The sequence below is a fragment of the Pteropus alecto genome, unplaced genomic scaffold (genome assembly GCF_000325575.1).
Source record: "Pteropus alecto unplaced genomic scaffold, ASM32557v1 scaffold76, whole genome shotgun sequence".
Taxonomy (NCBI): Eukaryota; Metazoa; Chordata; class Mammalia; order Chiroptera; family Pteropodidae; genus Pteropus; species Pteropus alecto.
This window is the reverse complement of record NW_006443138.1, coordinates 20,851,195-20,866,515: the sequence shown is the minus strand read 5'-3', so window position 1 is coordinate 20,866,515 and position 15,321 is coordinate 20,851,195. Positions and strand designations below refer to the sequence as shown.

At 30.5% G+C, this 15,321-nt stretch overlaps 1 protein-coding gene and 1 pseudogene across 12 annotated transcripts in view; one reads left to right on the top strand and one right to left on the bottom strand.

The window, feature by feature from the left end:
* Window positions 1-15,321, top strand: part of CEP290 (centrosomal protein 290) — an 86,932-nt gene that overhangs the window by 45,060 nt on the left and 26,551 nt on the right. For all 12 annotated transcript variants that reach the window (XM_025040987.1, XM_015598444.2, XM_015598446.2 and 9 more), the window contains 12 exons: window positions 2,161-2,366; window positions 3,276-3,427; window positions 5,032-5,143; window positions 5,782-6,237; window positions 7,038-7,202; window positions 7,811-7,918; window positions 8,133-8,267; window positions 9,419-9,685; window positions 10,253-10,360; window positions 11,021-11,220; window positions 13,997-14,210; window positions 15,158-15,295. In XM_025040987.1, coding sequence (XP_024896755.1) covers window positions 2,161-2,366; window positions 3,276-3,427; window positions 5,032-5,143; window positions 5,782-6,237; window positions 7,038-7,202; window positions 7,811-7,918; window positions 8,133-8,267; window positions 9,419-9,685; window positions 10,253-10,360; window positions 11,021-11,220; window positions 13,997-14,210; window positions 15,158-15,295 — 2,261 coding nt within the window. The remainder of the gene's footprint in view (window positions 1-2,160; window positions 2,367-3,275; window positions 3,428-5,031; window positions 5,144-5,781; window positions 6,238-7,037; window positions 7,203-7,810; window positions 7,919-8,132; window positions 8,268-9,418; window positions 9,686-10,252; window positions 10,361-11,020; window positions 11,221-13,996; window positions 14,211-15,157; window positions 15,296-15,321) is intronic.
* On the bottom strand, window positions 13,330-13,448 carry LOC112472429 (annotated as a pseudogene).

Genomic DNA, 15,321 nt, shown 5'->3' with positions numbered 1-15,321 from the left:
CATAGTCATGATATTAAGATGATGGTATAACAAGGCTGAAGTTCTGGCAGTATTTTCTGGGCATGCGTTTGTGGCCAGATTAGGCTAGCTAAGACTATGACCCTCTTTTCCTTTGTCTCTGGGAATACAGGAGGGATTCTCTAACCACCAAGAGGGTTCTTTGGATGGTCTCTGGGCTGGGCCCCTATTCTTTTATTCCCCTGTCATTCATGACTGACTAGCTACCTAACAGTTATATTAGGAATACGTCATTTGCTATTTTTTAAATCAAAGATCACCATATAGCATCAAAATTTTTGAAAAGTTATATTACCAATAGGTCCACTACTATATTATCATTTTTATATTACTTTATACGTGTTTACATATTACATATACTTTAAATTATACTAAACATATGTGTTGTATTCATTAAGCAGATATCAAAATATTTCCAATGTTTTATTCATTATACATATAAATATTCCTGCAGTATCTTTCTGTTTGAGCGATTAAACCACTAGCTTTTCTTATTTTTGCTATTGCTTATAGTGCTGCAATAAACATCTTCATATATATTTAACAGAGATATTAATGTCTCAGAGGGTATTAAAATCTCTGTGGCTCCTGCTAGGGTTTTCCATATTAGTTTTTCAAATGGTTATTTTTGTTTCTGACACTTAAATCATTTATCTCACTAACATTGTGCTTTATAATTTTCAAATAAATTTGCTTCTTTGGTTAAGATGTTTTTATGTGTTGGTTTTCTAGACCTTGGATCTCTAATTGTGTTCAAGGTTTCTGTAACTAAATGGAGCTGTGTTATTAATTGGCAACTGAGACATGTAGTTTAGAGGAGTCTAAAATAAGCTACTTTTAGAAATATAATTTTTAATTCATTAAGGATTTAAAGTGAATTGACTTCCATGTAGCTCTTACATGAAAGACAATCTCATTTAAACTAAGATGTAAAAAGGTATTACATCAAATTTTAGTAAATTCTTGGTTAGTAAATTCTCTCTACTTTATCAGAGTTTAACACAAAAAATCAAAGGAGAAAGGGTTTTATGTTCTTTGTATATTTATGTGTAGTGCAGCTGTTTTCTTTAATTCATGGTGTTTACGATTGCCTGAATGAGTTCCATAATGGACTGGTATACTAACATTTTTAGCTTCTTTCAGTAATCTGTTACTATTAGTTATTTTATCACTGCTTGCAGCAGCTATTTTAAAATCGTATATTTAAAGATACATAGAGAACAAAATGAAGTACTTCTAAAACAGACAGACACCAAAACAATGAAGCTACAAAAATAGGCATTATTGCTGTTATAAAAGACTATCTACAAAGAGAATTACTGCTTAATTTCTTAAAATAATTGACTTCTCAGAACATATGATTAATTGATTCTCAAAAGAGAAAACACTTTCCCAAATTTTGTATTTTCCTAGAGCATGTCTATTATGCTCAGCAAAGGTATTAATTTTCTCCTCTAAAAAAATGACTAATTAACTAATGATAATCCTATGTGATGCCTTTTCATGATAGATAGTTTTGTTGTTGTTTACTTTTCATTTAACCATAGAGTTATGTCTAAAGACAAGTGATACAACCCTCTATATATATTTAGGGTATAGTAAGTGATAAAATAATTTAAAATATTTGATAGTAGATATTTACAAAGGCTAAATAATATTCATGGTTAAAGAAAATAGTTGGTGAAATCCTTAAGTCATATGGCTTCATCTTTTACTTTCAACTTGACTCTGTGAGACTTTAAAAATAAATTCATTGTACTTATATTCACAAAATAGTGTTTCACTGAGTTGCTTCTTATATAGTTTAACTCCTTTCAGTTAACAAAATGTTTTATCTACCCTTTATTGATTCTGTACATGTGTCTACATTACATCTTTTACATTATTTCAGTACTCCTATGAGGAATAGTTTTTTATTATTTGCTTGATGAAGAATATAAGTGCCAGAGAGATTAAATGGGATCAGCAGCATGTAGACAGGAAATAACAGAGCTCTGACTGGAATCCGGATCTGTCATAATTCAGAAGGCTCACATGTTACCCATTGAACCATATTGCTTCCTTATATATGCTGTCTAAAATATCTAGGATGTAATTTTGATAAGAACAGCATGAGATTGACTTTCGAATTGTTGCGTATAGGAAATGAATCTAACATGGATAAGACAAAGAAATCAATAACCAACAGTGAGATTGCTTCTATTTCAAAAAAAATCACTATGCTGGAGATGAAGGAATTAAATGAAAGGCAGCGTGCTGAACATTCTCAAAAAATGTATGAACACATCAGGACTTCATTAAAACAAATGGAAGAACGTAATTTTGAATTGGAAACCAAATTTGCTGAGGTTTGATATTATCATTTTTATCATGTAATTAGAAAATAAGGAATTAGTCATGGTAGACATTGTATTATGTAAGATGTTTGTTTATATCTCTGAAGTAACATATTAATATAGTAGTGGTGTTTTATGTAATAGATAAAAATAGAAGATATATTTTAAAATTTGAAATGTTTTTAAAGAAGATATTTCTGTGAATGAGTTCTTATTTCTCACCAGCATTACATTATTAGATTTAATATGCAGAAACAGATTATTTGCTTAATAATAGAATTACCTTCCACTATCATTCATTCATTTAACAAATATTTATTGAGTGCCTACTACCTTCCAGACACTGTGTAGGGGCTGGAGTTATAACAGGAAAAAAAAGTACTGTTAATAGTAATCTTCACTCTCGGGGACTTTATAGCCTAATGGGAGATTTTAGACTTTTTTCACATGGTCAGAATTATTAAAGTGGCTAGCAATAAAAACTTTTTGAAAATATTCAACAGTTTATGATAAAGTAGCACTCTTATAATGTTTGTTTTGTTTACGTTGTTCATTTTAACTGAGTCACTAAATATAAAGATTTTATTAACTTATTTAGATTTATTTATAGATGATATAATTTAATGAAAACGTTTGAGCATATTGCATTCCCAGTAAATTAAGAATATCAGCAATTCAGATATTATTAGATTGTGAGTTGCCTAATATAAATGACTCTTTGTGAGTTAGCAAATAACCAGAATTTACAGAATTTACCCGACTTTTTCTCTCTTTACCCTATTCTTAGTACTTCACACTCAATTTAGTATCTGGACCAATGTAAAATGAAGAAGACTACAACTTGCTAAAAGCTAAAATAAAAGGAAAACAAACATCTTCAAAAACCGATGTATCTGAACATTTTTTGTTACCTTTTCTTAGCTTACCAAAATCAACTTGGAAGCACAGAAGGTAGAACAGATGTTAAGAGATGAATTAGCTAATAGTGTGAGCAAGACAGTGAGTGATGCTGATAGACAACGGATTCTAGAATTAGAGAAGAATGAAATGGAACTAAAAGTTGAAGTGTCAAAGTAAGTGTGTGTAAACTTTCTGGGCATTTGATTAGATGTGTCTAATTTGTCTTTAAGAAACTGAATTACAGTGGTATGAGGGTAATATTTTTAGTGACAATTGATACTGATTTCTTTTTATGTGAACATGGTTAAATAATAACAACGTAGATTTTTAACAGGCATAATTAATAATATTGAAGAGGTAATAACTTCTCAAGATTTACAGATTTTCAGAGTCCAAGAATAGTATTGGAGAAAGTGCTGAATTTGCAGTCAAGACCTTATGAGGTCTAGTTATTCTACATATTAATGGTTTTTTGGTGGGTAGGGCTATTTAATTTATTTAAACTTAAGTTTTTTCACTTTATTAAGGGAATAATAGTATCTCATCTACCTGTTTTATAATGTTGCTATAAAAATATAAAGAAAAATTCAGATTTTGATTCAATTTTGGGTGTCTACTACATATACTGTGCTAAGTATTAAACATATTAACTAATACAATTAAACTTAATAATCCTGAAGTAGCATTGTTATTTTCATTTTATGTATGGAAAAGTTTATTTGCTTAGAACACAAAATATATGTAAGGAGTAAATACTGTGTACGAGGTAGATGCTGTGAACTCATTCTCTTTTGTAATTATATGTTACTTCAGTAGTAAAGTATGAGGATCCCTGAGTTGATCTTTCAGGCACAGATAATTCATTAGTAATAAAGTTTTACGGCCTTCCTATAGCTGTAGCTATTTTTTGGATTCTTGATAGTCCTATGGGGAATATTAGTCATTCTTAGCCATATTTTATTCTTCATCTTACCTCATGGACCTCACCTTTTGAACCAAACTAAGCTGTATTATTAATTTTATTATATTTTAATTAATCAACACCTACATAACCAGTAGAGCTTTTAATCAATTTGAGAAAACCTGATTTATCTGTCATACTGAGCTAAAATTATTCCAGCCCAAAGTAAAATGGATTTTTCTTTACCTGTGTAAACTTATCACAGTAGTCATATAGGAAATTTAATAACTTACCATCAAGCTTCTCCTTTTATTGTAATTGTAGTAAATGTATAATCTTTCTTTTTCATATTTCTGATAACTTGTAAATTAAAATAAAACAATTCAAAATGTACATTAATCCACCTAGGAACCTAGTAATTTTAAATTTCTGTATTCTTAACATACAATTATATCAAGTAAACCTATTTAATACCTTATTCTAGCTATGCCAAACTGTGATAATAAGTATCTTATGAAAAAGGTGGGAGAGAATTCTTTGGCCATGAACATTTGGAAAATGCTATATTTGTACAGTTTGAGATGATTTTTCACTTTAAAATTTCTCAGAATATTTAATATGATACTATGTATTATGAATTTTCAAGGGGTAGGGATGCCGGGAATGTAGTTTTGTTTTGTTTTTACAGAACAGTGTTAACCTCTCAGGGAATTATGTTTCATGAAACAGTTTAAGAAACTTAGCTTTAGTTTTTCATATAAAGAGGAGATGCTGGAAACTAATGGCTTTTCCAAGGATCTAGAAATTTGAAATCCTGATACTGATTTACTTAGAAAATATACCTAATCATTTCTGAAATAACTTATCACTTCCTAGACTGAGAGAGATTTCTGACATTGCCAAAAGGCAAGTTGAAATTTTGAATGCACAACAGCAGTCCAGAGAAAAAGAAGTAGAGTCTATCAGAATGCAACTGTTAGACTATCAGGTATGGACAGTATTGGCTCATCTATATAGATTTTTTCTTTTTCCTAAATTCATATTAGATATTGATGATTTTATAGTTTTAATCAGAATACATCAAATAGAGGTTCCTGTTCTTGTTCATTGTAACCTGATTAGAAAAACTCTTCTATTTGAAATACCATTCGTGATACAGAAAAGTATTTAAATGCCTACAAATGCATCGCACTGGCTGCTGATCAAACTTATGATAGTGAGGAGCAATACTAAGTCTTTCATAACAATATTTTGTCTTGTAGCTTTATATAGCTTTTTACAGAGTCTCGTGTTTTTAGAATTTTTTTTTTAAAAAAAACATTGTCCATATTAGTATTATATCAATATTATTATTTACTTACAGAAGTTAAAAAAATGCAGTAATATTCCAACTGTTACTTAAATCCCAGATTTGGATTTTAAATATGTTTGGTTCTAAGTTTTGTATTTTTTGTTTTGTGTTTTTATAATTCTCCGGTAATTTGTATTAAAGCAAGGTTAGATTTTTGTAGGATCTCATATAGCACACTTTTAAATTTTATTTAGTAAATTGTGATGTTAAATCCATGATCAGTTTCATTGGAAAAATGTGAAACTTACTACAGATATATATTTTTTTTGTATTAGGCACAGTCTGATGAAAAGGCACTAATAGCCAAGTTGCACCAACATCTTGTCTCTCTTCAAATTAGTGAGGCAACTGCTCTTGGTAAGTTGGAGTCAGTTACATCTAAATTGCAGAAGATGGAGGCCTATAATTTGCGCTTAGAACAGAAACTTGATGAAAAAGAACAGGCTCTCTATTATGCCCGTTTGGAGGGGAGAAACAGAGCAAAACATCTGCGCCAAACAATTCAGTCTTTGCGACGCCAGTTTAGTGGAGCATTACCCTTGGCACAACAGGAAAAGTTCTCTAAAACAATGATTCAGTTACAAAATGACAAGCTGAAGATAATGCAAGAAATGAAAAATTCTCAACAAGAACATAGAAATATGGAGAACAAAACGATGGAGATGGAATTAAAGTTAAAGGGGCTAGAAGAGTTAATAAGCACTTTAAAGGATGCCAGAGGAGCCCAAAAGGTAAGACGCTGATTTTTAAGTTCAGTATTTCCAAAAGAGTTAATAATAATTTTAAGTTCTTAATATGTGCCTATATGAAAGATGCTTAATATATGACCAAAATTCCAATTATTTATTAATTTAGACTTTATAAATTGGGAGTTTTGCCTATTTGAATATCTAGTTGTAAAAATAAAATGAGACTCTTCTAAGTAATGGTTTCAGTAAGAATTCTTAGATTGTATAATATTAAAGCATTTTAAATATTAGAAAAGTATGTATATTAATTAAATACTAATTATAATTATTCTTAAATAGTACAGTGATTATCAGTTGACATCTACTCTTCCTAATTATTTGAAATTATTTACAAATAGTAGACCCACATTTATTTTTCAGTATAATTTTCACCCTTGTTAGAAGGTAAAATTAAATGAAAAATAATTATCTTGCAACTAAATTTTATTCTCTAGTCTAGAATTATTTAGGATTTCCATTTTTGAAGGTAAAACCAATGTTTCAGTTACATTCTTAGAGTAAATACCCAATAAACATGAAAATAAATGAATAAATGAAAGTGAATGTTAAGGATATTCACTCAAACATAATTCGAAGAATGTTTAATGTTAAGATACCATATATTTTTAGAAAATTTTATGGAAATTCTAAATAAACTAACCATGTGGCTCAACCAAGGATAATGTTGTGTTATTTTATTATAGAATGTCCATTGATTTGAATTGAAATTATTAGGATCTGTGGAGAAATATGCTATTTACTTATATAGCATTTATATTTGTATATGATTTATAAATCATTAGGTAATCAGTTGGCATGTGAAAATAGAAGAACTCCGTCTTCAAGAACTTAAACTAAATAGAGAATTAGTCAAAGATAAAGAAGAAATAAAATATTTGAATAATATAATTTCTGAATATGAGCATACAATCGGCAGTCTGGAGGAAGAAATTGTGCAGCAGAACAAGGTTTCATTTTATTTTTTCATGTTTTATTGTTAAGATTTTAAACATAAGAACATAATGGTGTATGAGTGACTACACCATTCTCCTAATTGAGTTTAGCTCACATTATTGTGGTATAAAATATTCTATATCTTATTTTATAAACCATCCTGAAAATGCATATTTATGTTGTAATAGTAATCTTAAAAGGAACAACATATGAGCACATTTGTCTCCTCCCCTCATTAGTAAATATACAAGGTCCATGGTGAAGGGAGTTGGCTTTGTTCACTGGTATGTTTGCATTACCCAGAATAGTGCTTGGCACATAGTATATGTCATTAAATATGTTTTGAATGGATAGATGGATGGATATATGAATGCGTAGTATGGGTGGACTGAAATTCTGGCTCCACATTTGCCTGTCTCTGTGATCTTAGGCAAGTTACTTCACCTCTCTAAGTTTGCTTCCTTTTTCCAGAAAATATGAGTTTGCTTCCTTTTTCCAGAAACTATGAATAGTAACTGACCTCAAAGGTTATGAAGATTAAATAAGAAAATGTATATAAAGTTTTCTGTTATTTGCTTGGTGAGTGTCTGTGCGTGTCGGACACAAAGCTGTCTTTTTTCAGTTTCATGAGGAAAGGCAAATGGCCTGGGATCAAAGGGAAGTTGAGCTGGAACGTCAACTAGACATTTTTGACCGTCAGCAAAATGAAATACTAAATGCAGCACAAAAGGTGTGAGTGATTAATCCTGTTTCCTGCTCTGTAACATGGCCTATAATGTTAACTGATAGAATTGTTTTCTAAAATCAGGTGGAATTTTAATTTGTTTTCTTTTTGTGTTTTAAATATGTGGGATTTAACCATCTCTTGCCATATAGTTGCAAAATTTAATATTGTTTTTTTTCAATGCTACAACTGTTTTTTTTTAACGCTATTTTTTAAATAGTTTGAAGAGGTTACAGGATCAATGCCAGACCCTAGTTTGCCCCTTCCAAATCAACTTGAGATTGCTCTAAGAAAAATTAAGGAGAATGTTCGAATAATCCTAGAAACACGGGCAACTTGCAAATCACTAGAAGAGGTAATTAGAAAAATTTGCGTTTTAATTAGTGTATTATTGGGTATGTAGAACTTTCTAAATGACATTTTTAATGAAGATGATGCATGCAATGATGAATCTGTTGGCAATTCCACTCTCCACTGCTACTCTCCCATAATATTTCCAATAAAGGACAACATATATGGCTAATTCAGATTCATTATTTAATCACTACTTGGCATTTTTGGGCATACTGATCAGTAGTAGTGAGCATGAAAGAAAACAAAAAGAACATTTGATTATAGTTTTATGAGCAATATATTGCCTTCTGTATGATCAAGATTTTTCATCCTTATTTTTGTTTTATTTGAAGTCACGTTGTATTCTCTATGAAGGAATTTTAGTTAATTCCTTTTGTCAGTGGTTAAAGAGTTTGAAGGAGCATTAGAAATTACTTCTTAGTTTAATCTAGATCCTAAATTTGATTAATAGGTCATCTATTAATGTTTATTATACAGAAAATGATAAACTGAATATGATTTTTATTTTAATTTACATCCAAATGCATTAATTGTAAATACATGTACAAATAATTTTGCTAGTAAAATTGTATATTTTTAATCAACTGAGGAAACTTAGATTTTCTTTAGTAATTGTAAGATTTGCCATTTATGTGAATTGCCACTGATTACTTCACTTAAAATATCTGCCTTAATCTTATTGAAGAATCGATGTTATTTTCATAAACCACAGATTATATAATAGTCATTCATTGACTTGGGCCACTATAGTTTTAATTTTTGTACTCAGCTGACTTTTATGAATTTCTACTACTATGATAGTCAATGGACTGAAATAAAAGGAAGATTTATTAATTTCCTTTCTAAATCTAGCACCGACGCACATTTCTAGTTCTAAAACTACAAGATCTTTATAAAGTACCTTAAATTTCATTTTTATTATAACAGTGAAGTTTCTAATGTGATAATCTTATAAATAAATAAAATATTTACAGATAACTGTTACATAGAAATGTAATCAATATATTCTTATTAAATATTATTTGGCTATTATAAGTATGATGTGAAAAATAAAGAGAATCTTTTTAACTTATAACTAATCTAGAATTTAGGTGAAACATTTTTAGAAGAAAAAATATGCTTTAATAATGTATTATGATTTGATCATTTCAGAAGCTAAAAGAAAAAGAATCTGCTTTATGGTTAGCAGAGCAAAATATTCTGTCAAGAGACAAAGTAATCAATGAACTGAGGCTTCGATTGCCTGCCACTGCAGAACGAGAAAAGGTTATAGCTGAACTAAGCAGAAAAGAGCTAGAACCACAATCACATCACACATTGAAAATTGCTCAACAAACCATTGCAAACATGCAAGCAAGGTTAAATCAAAAGGAAGAAGTGTTAAAGAAGTATCAACATCTTCTGGAAAAAGCCAGAGAGGTATTTTATTATGTCTTGCTGTTCTATTTATCATGTTTTTTTTAGTCAGTTCAGCTCATTTCTTGCTTTCAAATGATTCTGTTTAGGAATTGCTAACTTTCACGTGGTTGGATTACATGTAAACTGGCAGTTTGTGTATGTGAATCTTTCTCTTGTAGACTCACTAAACCAGGAATAGCTGTCATGGTGAAACCATATGAAATCGAAAAATAGCAGTTGAGTTTATAGGTAAAGATCGAGGCAATACATTGGGATAAAATCTGTCACACTAGTAATCAGATTTGCTAGAATTTGGGGTGGGGGAATCTACATTTAAAAATTTCCTATAAACAAGTTAAAGGTGATAGATATGTATTATTCTGATGTTAAGATTAAATTATGATCTGAGGCTGGACTTAGCAACTTGAACATGTACTAGTGGAAATGCATACTGATGTAAATATATACATGCAGATAGTTTCCTTCTCTGTCTCATAGGGATTTTGGAAGATTAACAATTTTAAAAGATCTTTAGAATGTGAATTTAAATCATAATGTAAGATACAGTTTTGATTTTCCATAAAACAGGAGCAAAGAGAAATTGTTAAGAAACATGAGGAAGACCTTCATATTCTCCATCATAAATTAGAACTGCAGGCTGATAGTTCACTTAATAAATTCAAACAAACAGCTTGGGTAAGATTCTAAGAACTTTGTTGTATTCTTTATAGATTTTTGAGACCATATAATTGAAAATTTAGCTCTCATTTTTTTTTTTTTTGTGGCGAGGGGCGAGGGAGTAGAAGCCATCCTAGATTTTGTTGTCAGAATAATCTAAAAACACAGTTCTAATCATTCTTCTCCCTAGACTTACATCCTTCAGTATCTCACTGCTACCTACAAAATCATATTAATATTCTTTAGCCATGTACTCAAAGCCTTCCATGATCTGACTTTAGTCTTTTTTTTTTCTTCTCCAAATTCTGCTTATTATAAGCTTACCTAAACCTGATTTTCATGTTCTGAATTCAGGTCATACTTGCCTCTTGATATTTGTTTTCTGTATGTATGAAATGATATATCTTTCATCTCCTAATATGCAAACCTTAGTATCCTTGAGCCTTAACTCATTAATTCAGTCTGCATTTGTTGATCCTCCACTACATGTATGTACTTTGCCAGACACTGGAAATACAAACAGTATGATCTCTATCCTTGTTTTGTTTAAGATTTCATTGCCTATTAAATTTTAGATTAGATATTATTTTTCATTATTTGAGGAACCAAATTAAAATTATGGAATAAGTGTGGCATTGAGTTGTACATGTTCATGGCTAATTTATTTATATTTCATAGGATTTAATAAAACAGTCTCCTACTCCAGTTCCTACCAACAAGCATTTTATTCGTCTTGCTGAGATGGAACAGACAGTAGCAGAACAAGATGACTCTCTCTCCTCACTTTTGATCAAACTAAAAAAAGTATCTCAAGATTTAGAGAGACAAAAAGAAATCACTGAATTAAAGATCAAAGAATTTGAACATACCAAATTACGGTAAGTCTTAAAAATGTGTTATAAAAATATGCAAATGTAATAATGGTATGATGAAGATAAACGTAAGCATTTTCTATGTTGTGCATTGTTCTAAAAACTTTATGTACATTATCTTGTTTTATCCTCTGGATGACTTATGACAGGTTATTATTCTCATTTTTCACAGAGGAAACTAGGCCATGGGAAGACTCAGTAATATCCATGGGAGGAGGTGGAAAGTCACAATTTGAATTGAGTCAATCTGACTTAAGTGCCAAACCAGATTCTTGTCCAGAATCTTGTTTTTAACCTTGTTAAGCTTCCATTTCATCATCTGTAAAATGGAAATGACAGTATTTACCCTTGCTCTTTCAGGATAGTTATTTAAAAGCCAAGTTAATACTGTATATGAAAGTAATTTGAAAATTGTAAAGTAAAAAATAAATATAAAACTTTTGTTTATACATCTATAACAGTTTCTGGCATACAATAAAGGTTCAATAAATATTCGTTGAATGAAAAATTAACTTTTTTTATTAACTACAGTGACAGTAGAGAGTTCACAGCATTCATTCTCTGTATTAGAAATTTTAAACATTGTTCAGCTAGTTTATCAGAATATAGATTTTAAACCTAAAATAGGTTTATAGTTATGTATTTTGCAGTCATTGTAGAACTATCTCTTTGCACCTCAATTTCTTATATTAAAAAATGAGAAAATTGAACTACTTGTAATTCTTTTCCAGTTCTGAAGCTCTTATTAGAACCTTTGATTCTTTATTCACTTATCTAAGATAACTGACAAAATTAACACTACTTTTGCTTTATTATGCTGACACTTAGAAATTAGTCTCTAAAAAAGAATCAGCAATAGCATGTGGTTCTTTTTAAATCTAATTTTCTCCACTCATTAAATTTTATACATGTGATGTTATTTTTGATATAGTAAGTCTCTGTCATGTTTTAGAGTATAAAATTGCTTTTGCTTTTAAACCTAATTCCTCGTTGTAGAAAATAATCATCTTTTGAAATATATATATATATATGTATGTATTTTTGCCACATGAAATACTTGAGTAGTTGTTTTGTATTTTGCCATGTCATTTTAGTCTAAAATTATACTTTTATTCTATGTGCGCAGATTGGTATTGTCGATATAAGAACATCCAAAACTGTAGGAAAATTTTGTAAGTTTATTAGAGTTTGAGCCAAACAGAGGATATGCCTGGAAGCAAGATCTCAACAGATAGAAAAATGCTTCCCAGAATGACAGTTTACATCTTCTTTTATGCATTTGGAATTAAGGAGAGGACAGCAGGGAAGATTATATGAAGGTGGTAGAAAGCAAGGCAGGGATTGGATTACAGGCTAATTAACAAGATTATGTGCTCTCTTGAAGGCATCTGAAAGGCCTGTGAACCTAGACCACAAAAACAAGGGACATAGATTACTTAAAGCCAAGATAAACTAAAGAAGTTATAAGCCTGGAGCTGTGATTGTCCATCATGAACTGCTTGGTTAGGAATTTATGATCAGATCACCCTGAGGTTACTTGAGGTTAGATTTATTATAGAGCCTCTTTTTTTGTCCCCAGTATGCATATTTTAATATGTTTTGGCAATACAGATGTGTGTTTTCTTTAGTAAAACCTTAATTATCAGTTTGATGATTAAAGTGACAAGTTTTTTGCTATAAGCATCAAGTCTCAATGTTTTAACTCTTGTTCATAGTTTAATACAATCTTCTCTGTCATAATTTATGATATGAATATCCATATCTATGACCTTATTAATGCAGTATCTAAATATACAGTAAACGGTATAATTTAGAAAATCAGACTTAGAAATGAGTGAAAAAGAGGGATAATTGAATTGACTAAGTCTGCTGATAGTATGTACTTCTCTATAGATACAGATATTAGTTATGGCTTATAATACTAGTGATTTTGGAACCATAAACAAATTAATAATACATGTGATTTCTGTGAAAGTTTACATTTTATCTTTGCAACATGGCAATATAGGACAGTGGTTCTTTTTTTTATTACTTTTTAGGCGAGGCAACCCTTGGGTGACCTCACAGATTGCAAGGACCTTGTCAGTTTACAATCCCTTATTTTTTTATTTTTTACATCTATAGCACCTCGTCTTCTTAGGTGGTCTCCCATCCAAGTACTAACCAGGCCTGACCCTCCTTAGCTTCCAAGATCAGACGGGATCAGGCTTGTTCAAGGTAGCATGGCCTTAGACAGGGCAGTGCTTCTTAACTGAGTTACCAAACCAGGAACATTTGGTAATTTCTGAAGACATTTTTGATTGTCACACCTAGGAGATGCGACTGGCATCAGTGGATAGAAGCAAGGGCTGCTGCTAAAAACATCTTACAATGCACAGGACAACTTTCCCCACCCTCACCCTCACCCCACACACAGAATTCTCCAGTCAAGTCAATAGTGCTATGGTTGAGAAACCCTGATTTAGAGGAAGCAGTCTCATCTTGTAGGACACATAGTATTTAAAGTACTGTTTTGTTCATTTTCTGCATTATTTGTCTAGAGCCACAAAATTACTTAATGCAACTGTTAGCAAAAATAGTAATAGAACTAGAAGGAAAAAGTCTATTTTATGTTAAGTTTAAGAGTAGTTAAGTGGGATAAAGAATTGTACTTTTAGATTTGGATCAAGACTTAGGTTGTAAGAATACTTAACGACCAAACATCTGCTCTTCAGATAACATTTGTGTCAAAATGTTAATTGCAGCAACTACTCTACTAAATACATATGTGTGCTTATATTAGGCTCCAAGAAAACCATGCAGACGAAGTGAAAAAAGTGAAAGCAGAAGTAGAGGATTTAAAGTGTCTTCTGGCCCAGTCACAAAAGGAGTCACAAAGTTTAAAATCTGAACTTCAGGCTCAAAAAGAAGCAAATTCAAGAGCTCCAACAACTACAATGAGAAATCTAGTAGAAAGGTTAAAGAGCCAATTAGCCCTTAAAGAGAAACAACAAAAAGTAAGTAACAACAGAAAATGATCAACATTCAGGAAGTATATGAGGTTGATCGCTTTTAGAGTAGACTTGTAAAAGAAGAGCTGCTGTCTGTTGTAGTGAGTAGTATGAGCCTTATCTTACTCTTAATCAGTCTTTTAAAATAATTTTTAAATAACCTTATTGTTAGTGTTTAGAATTTAGTTAAATTCAAATACAGTCCAATTTATCTTTTTATTTTGTCATCAGTCTGATTTGTGTCTTGACTATAGGACAAAAGGGGAAACCTTAATTATATTATATCCTCTTTTCTACTGAGCTTTTATGCTACTGGGCTGTTTTGAACAATTTGAATAGTGGAACAATTTTGAACAATTTAGGGATTAAGAGGGAGATACGACAGTGAGTAGGAAAGGTTAAAGAAGAAAGTCACAATGATAGTTTTATGAGAAGGAATTGGTCAATAGATTAGACAATTTATTAGGTTTTGAAAATTTGGTATACCTCAGATTTGATATACTCAATTGTTTTAGAAGATGCTGTTGTTTTCTATGCTAGCTCATGAAATGTACTGGCAAATTTTAAGCCTTTTTTAGTCCTGTAATTTTCCTATTCAAATCAATTTCACATGGAAGTATGTACTGAGTAATTTAGGTAAATATCTAAACTTGAGTATTTGAAAACAAAACATACCTGGTGTTTGTAATACAAATTGCCTAATTCGATGCTGGGTTCCCAAAATTATTATCGTCAAGATTTTGAAATCTCATAATTCGGCAAGAATTGAGTTCAGTTACTAAAAGAAATTCATTTGAAAAAGTTGGGTTATTTGTGAATTGTGTTTGATTAAACACATGGTATTCTAGGAAAATAGTTGAAATTTAATAAGGCTTATTTATTTTTTGTATTACATATTACTCATATAAAATATTAATTTTTCAAAAAAAATGTATATATGTTGTAATTTTTAGGCACTTAGTCGAGCACTTTTAGAACTCCGGGCAGAAATGACAGCAGCAGCTGAAGAACGTATTATTTCTGCAACTTCTCAGAAGGAGGCAAATCTCAATGTTCAACAAATTGTTGATCGACATACTAAAGAACTAAAGGTGAAGCATCAACATATTCATTAATA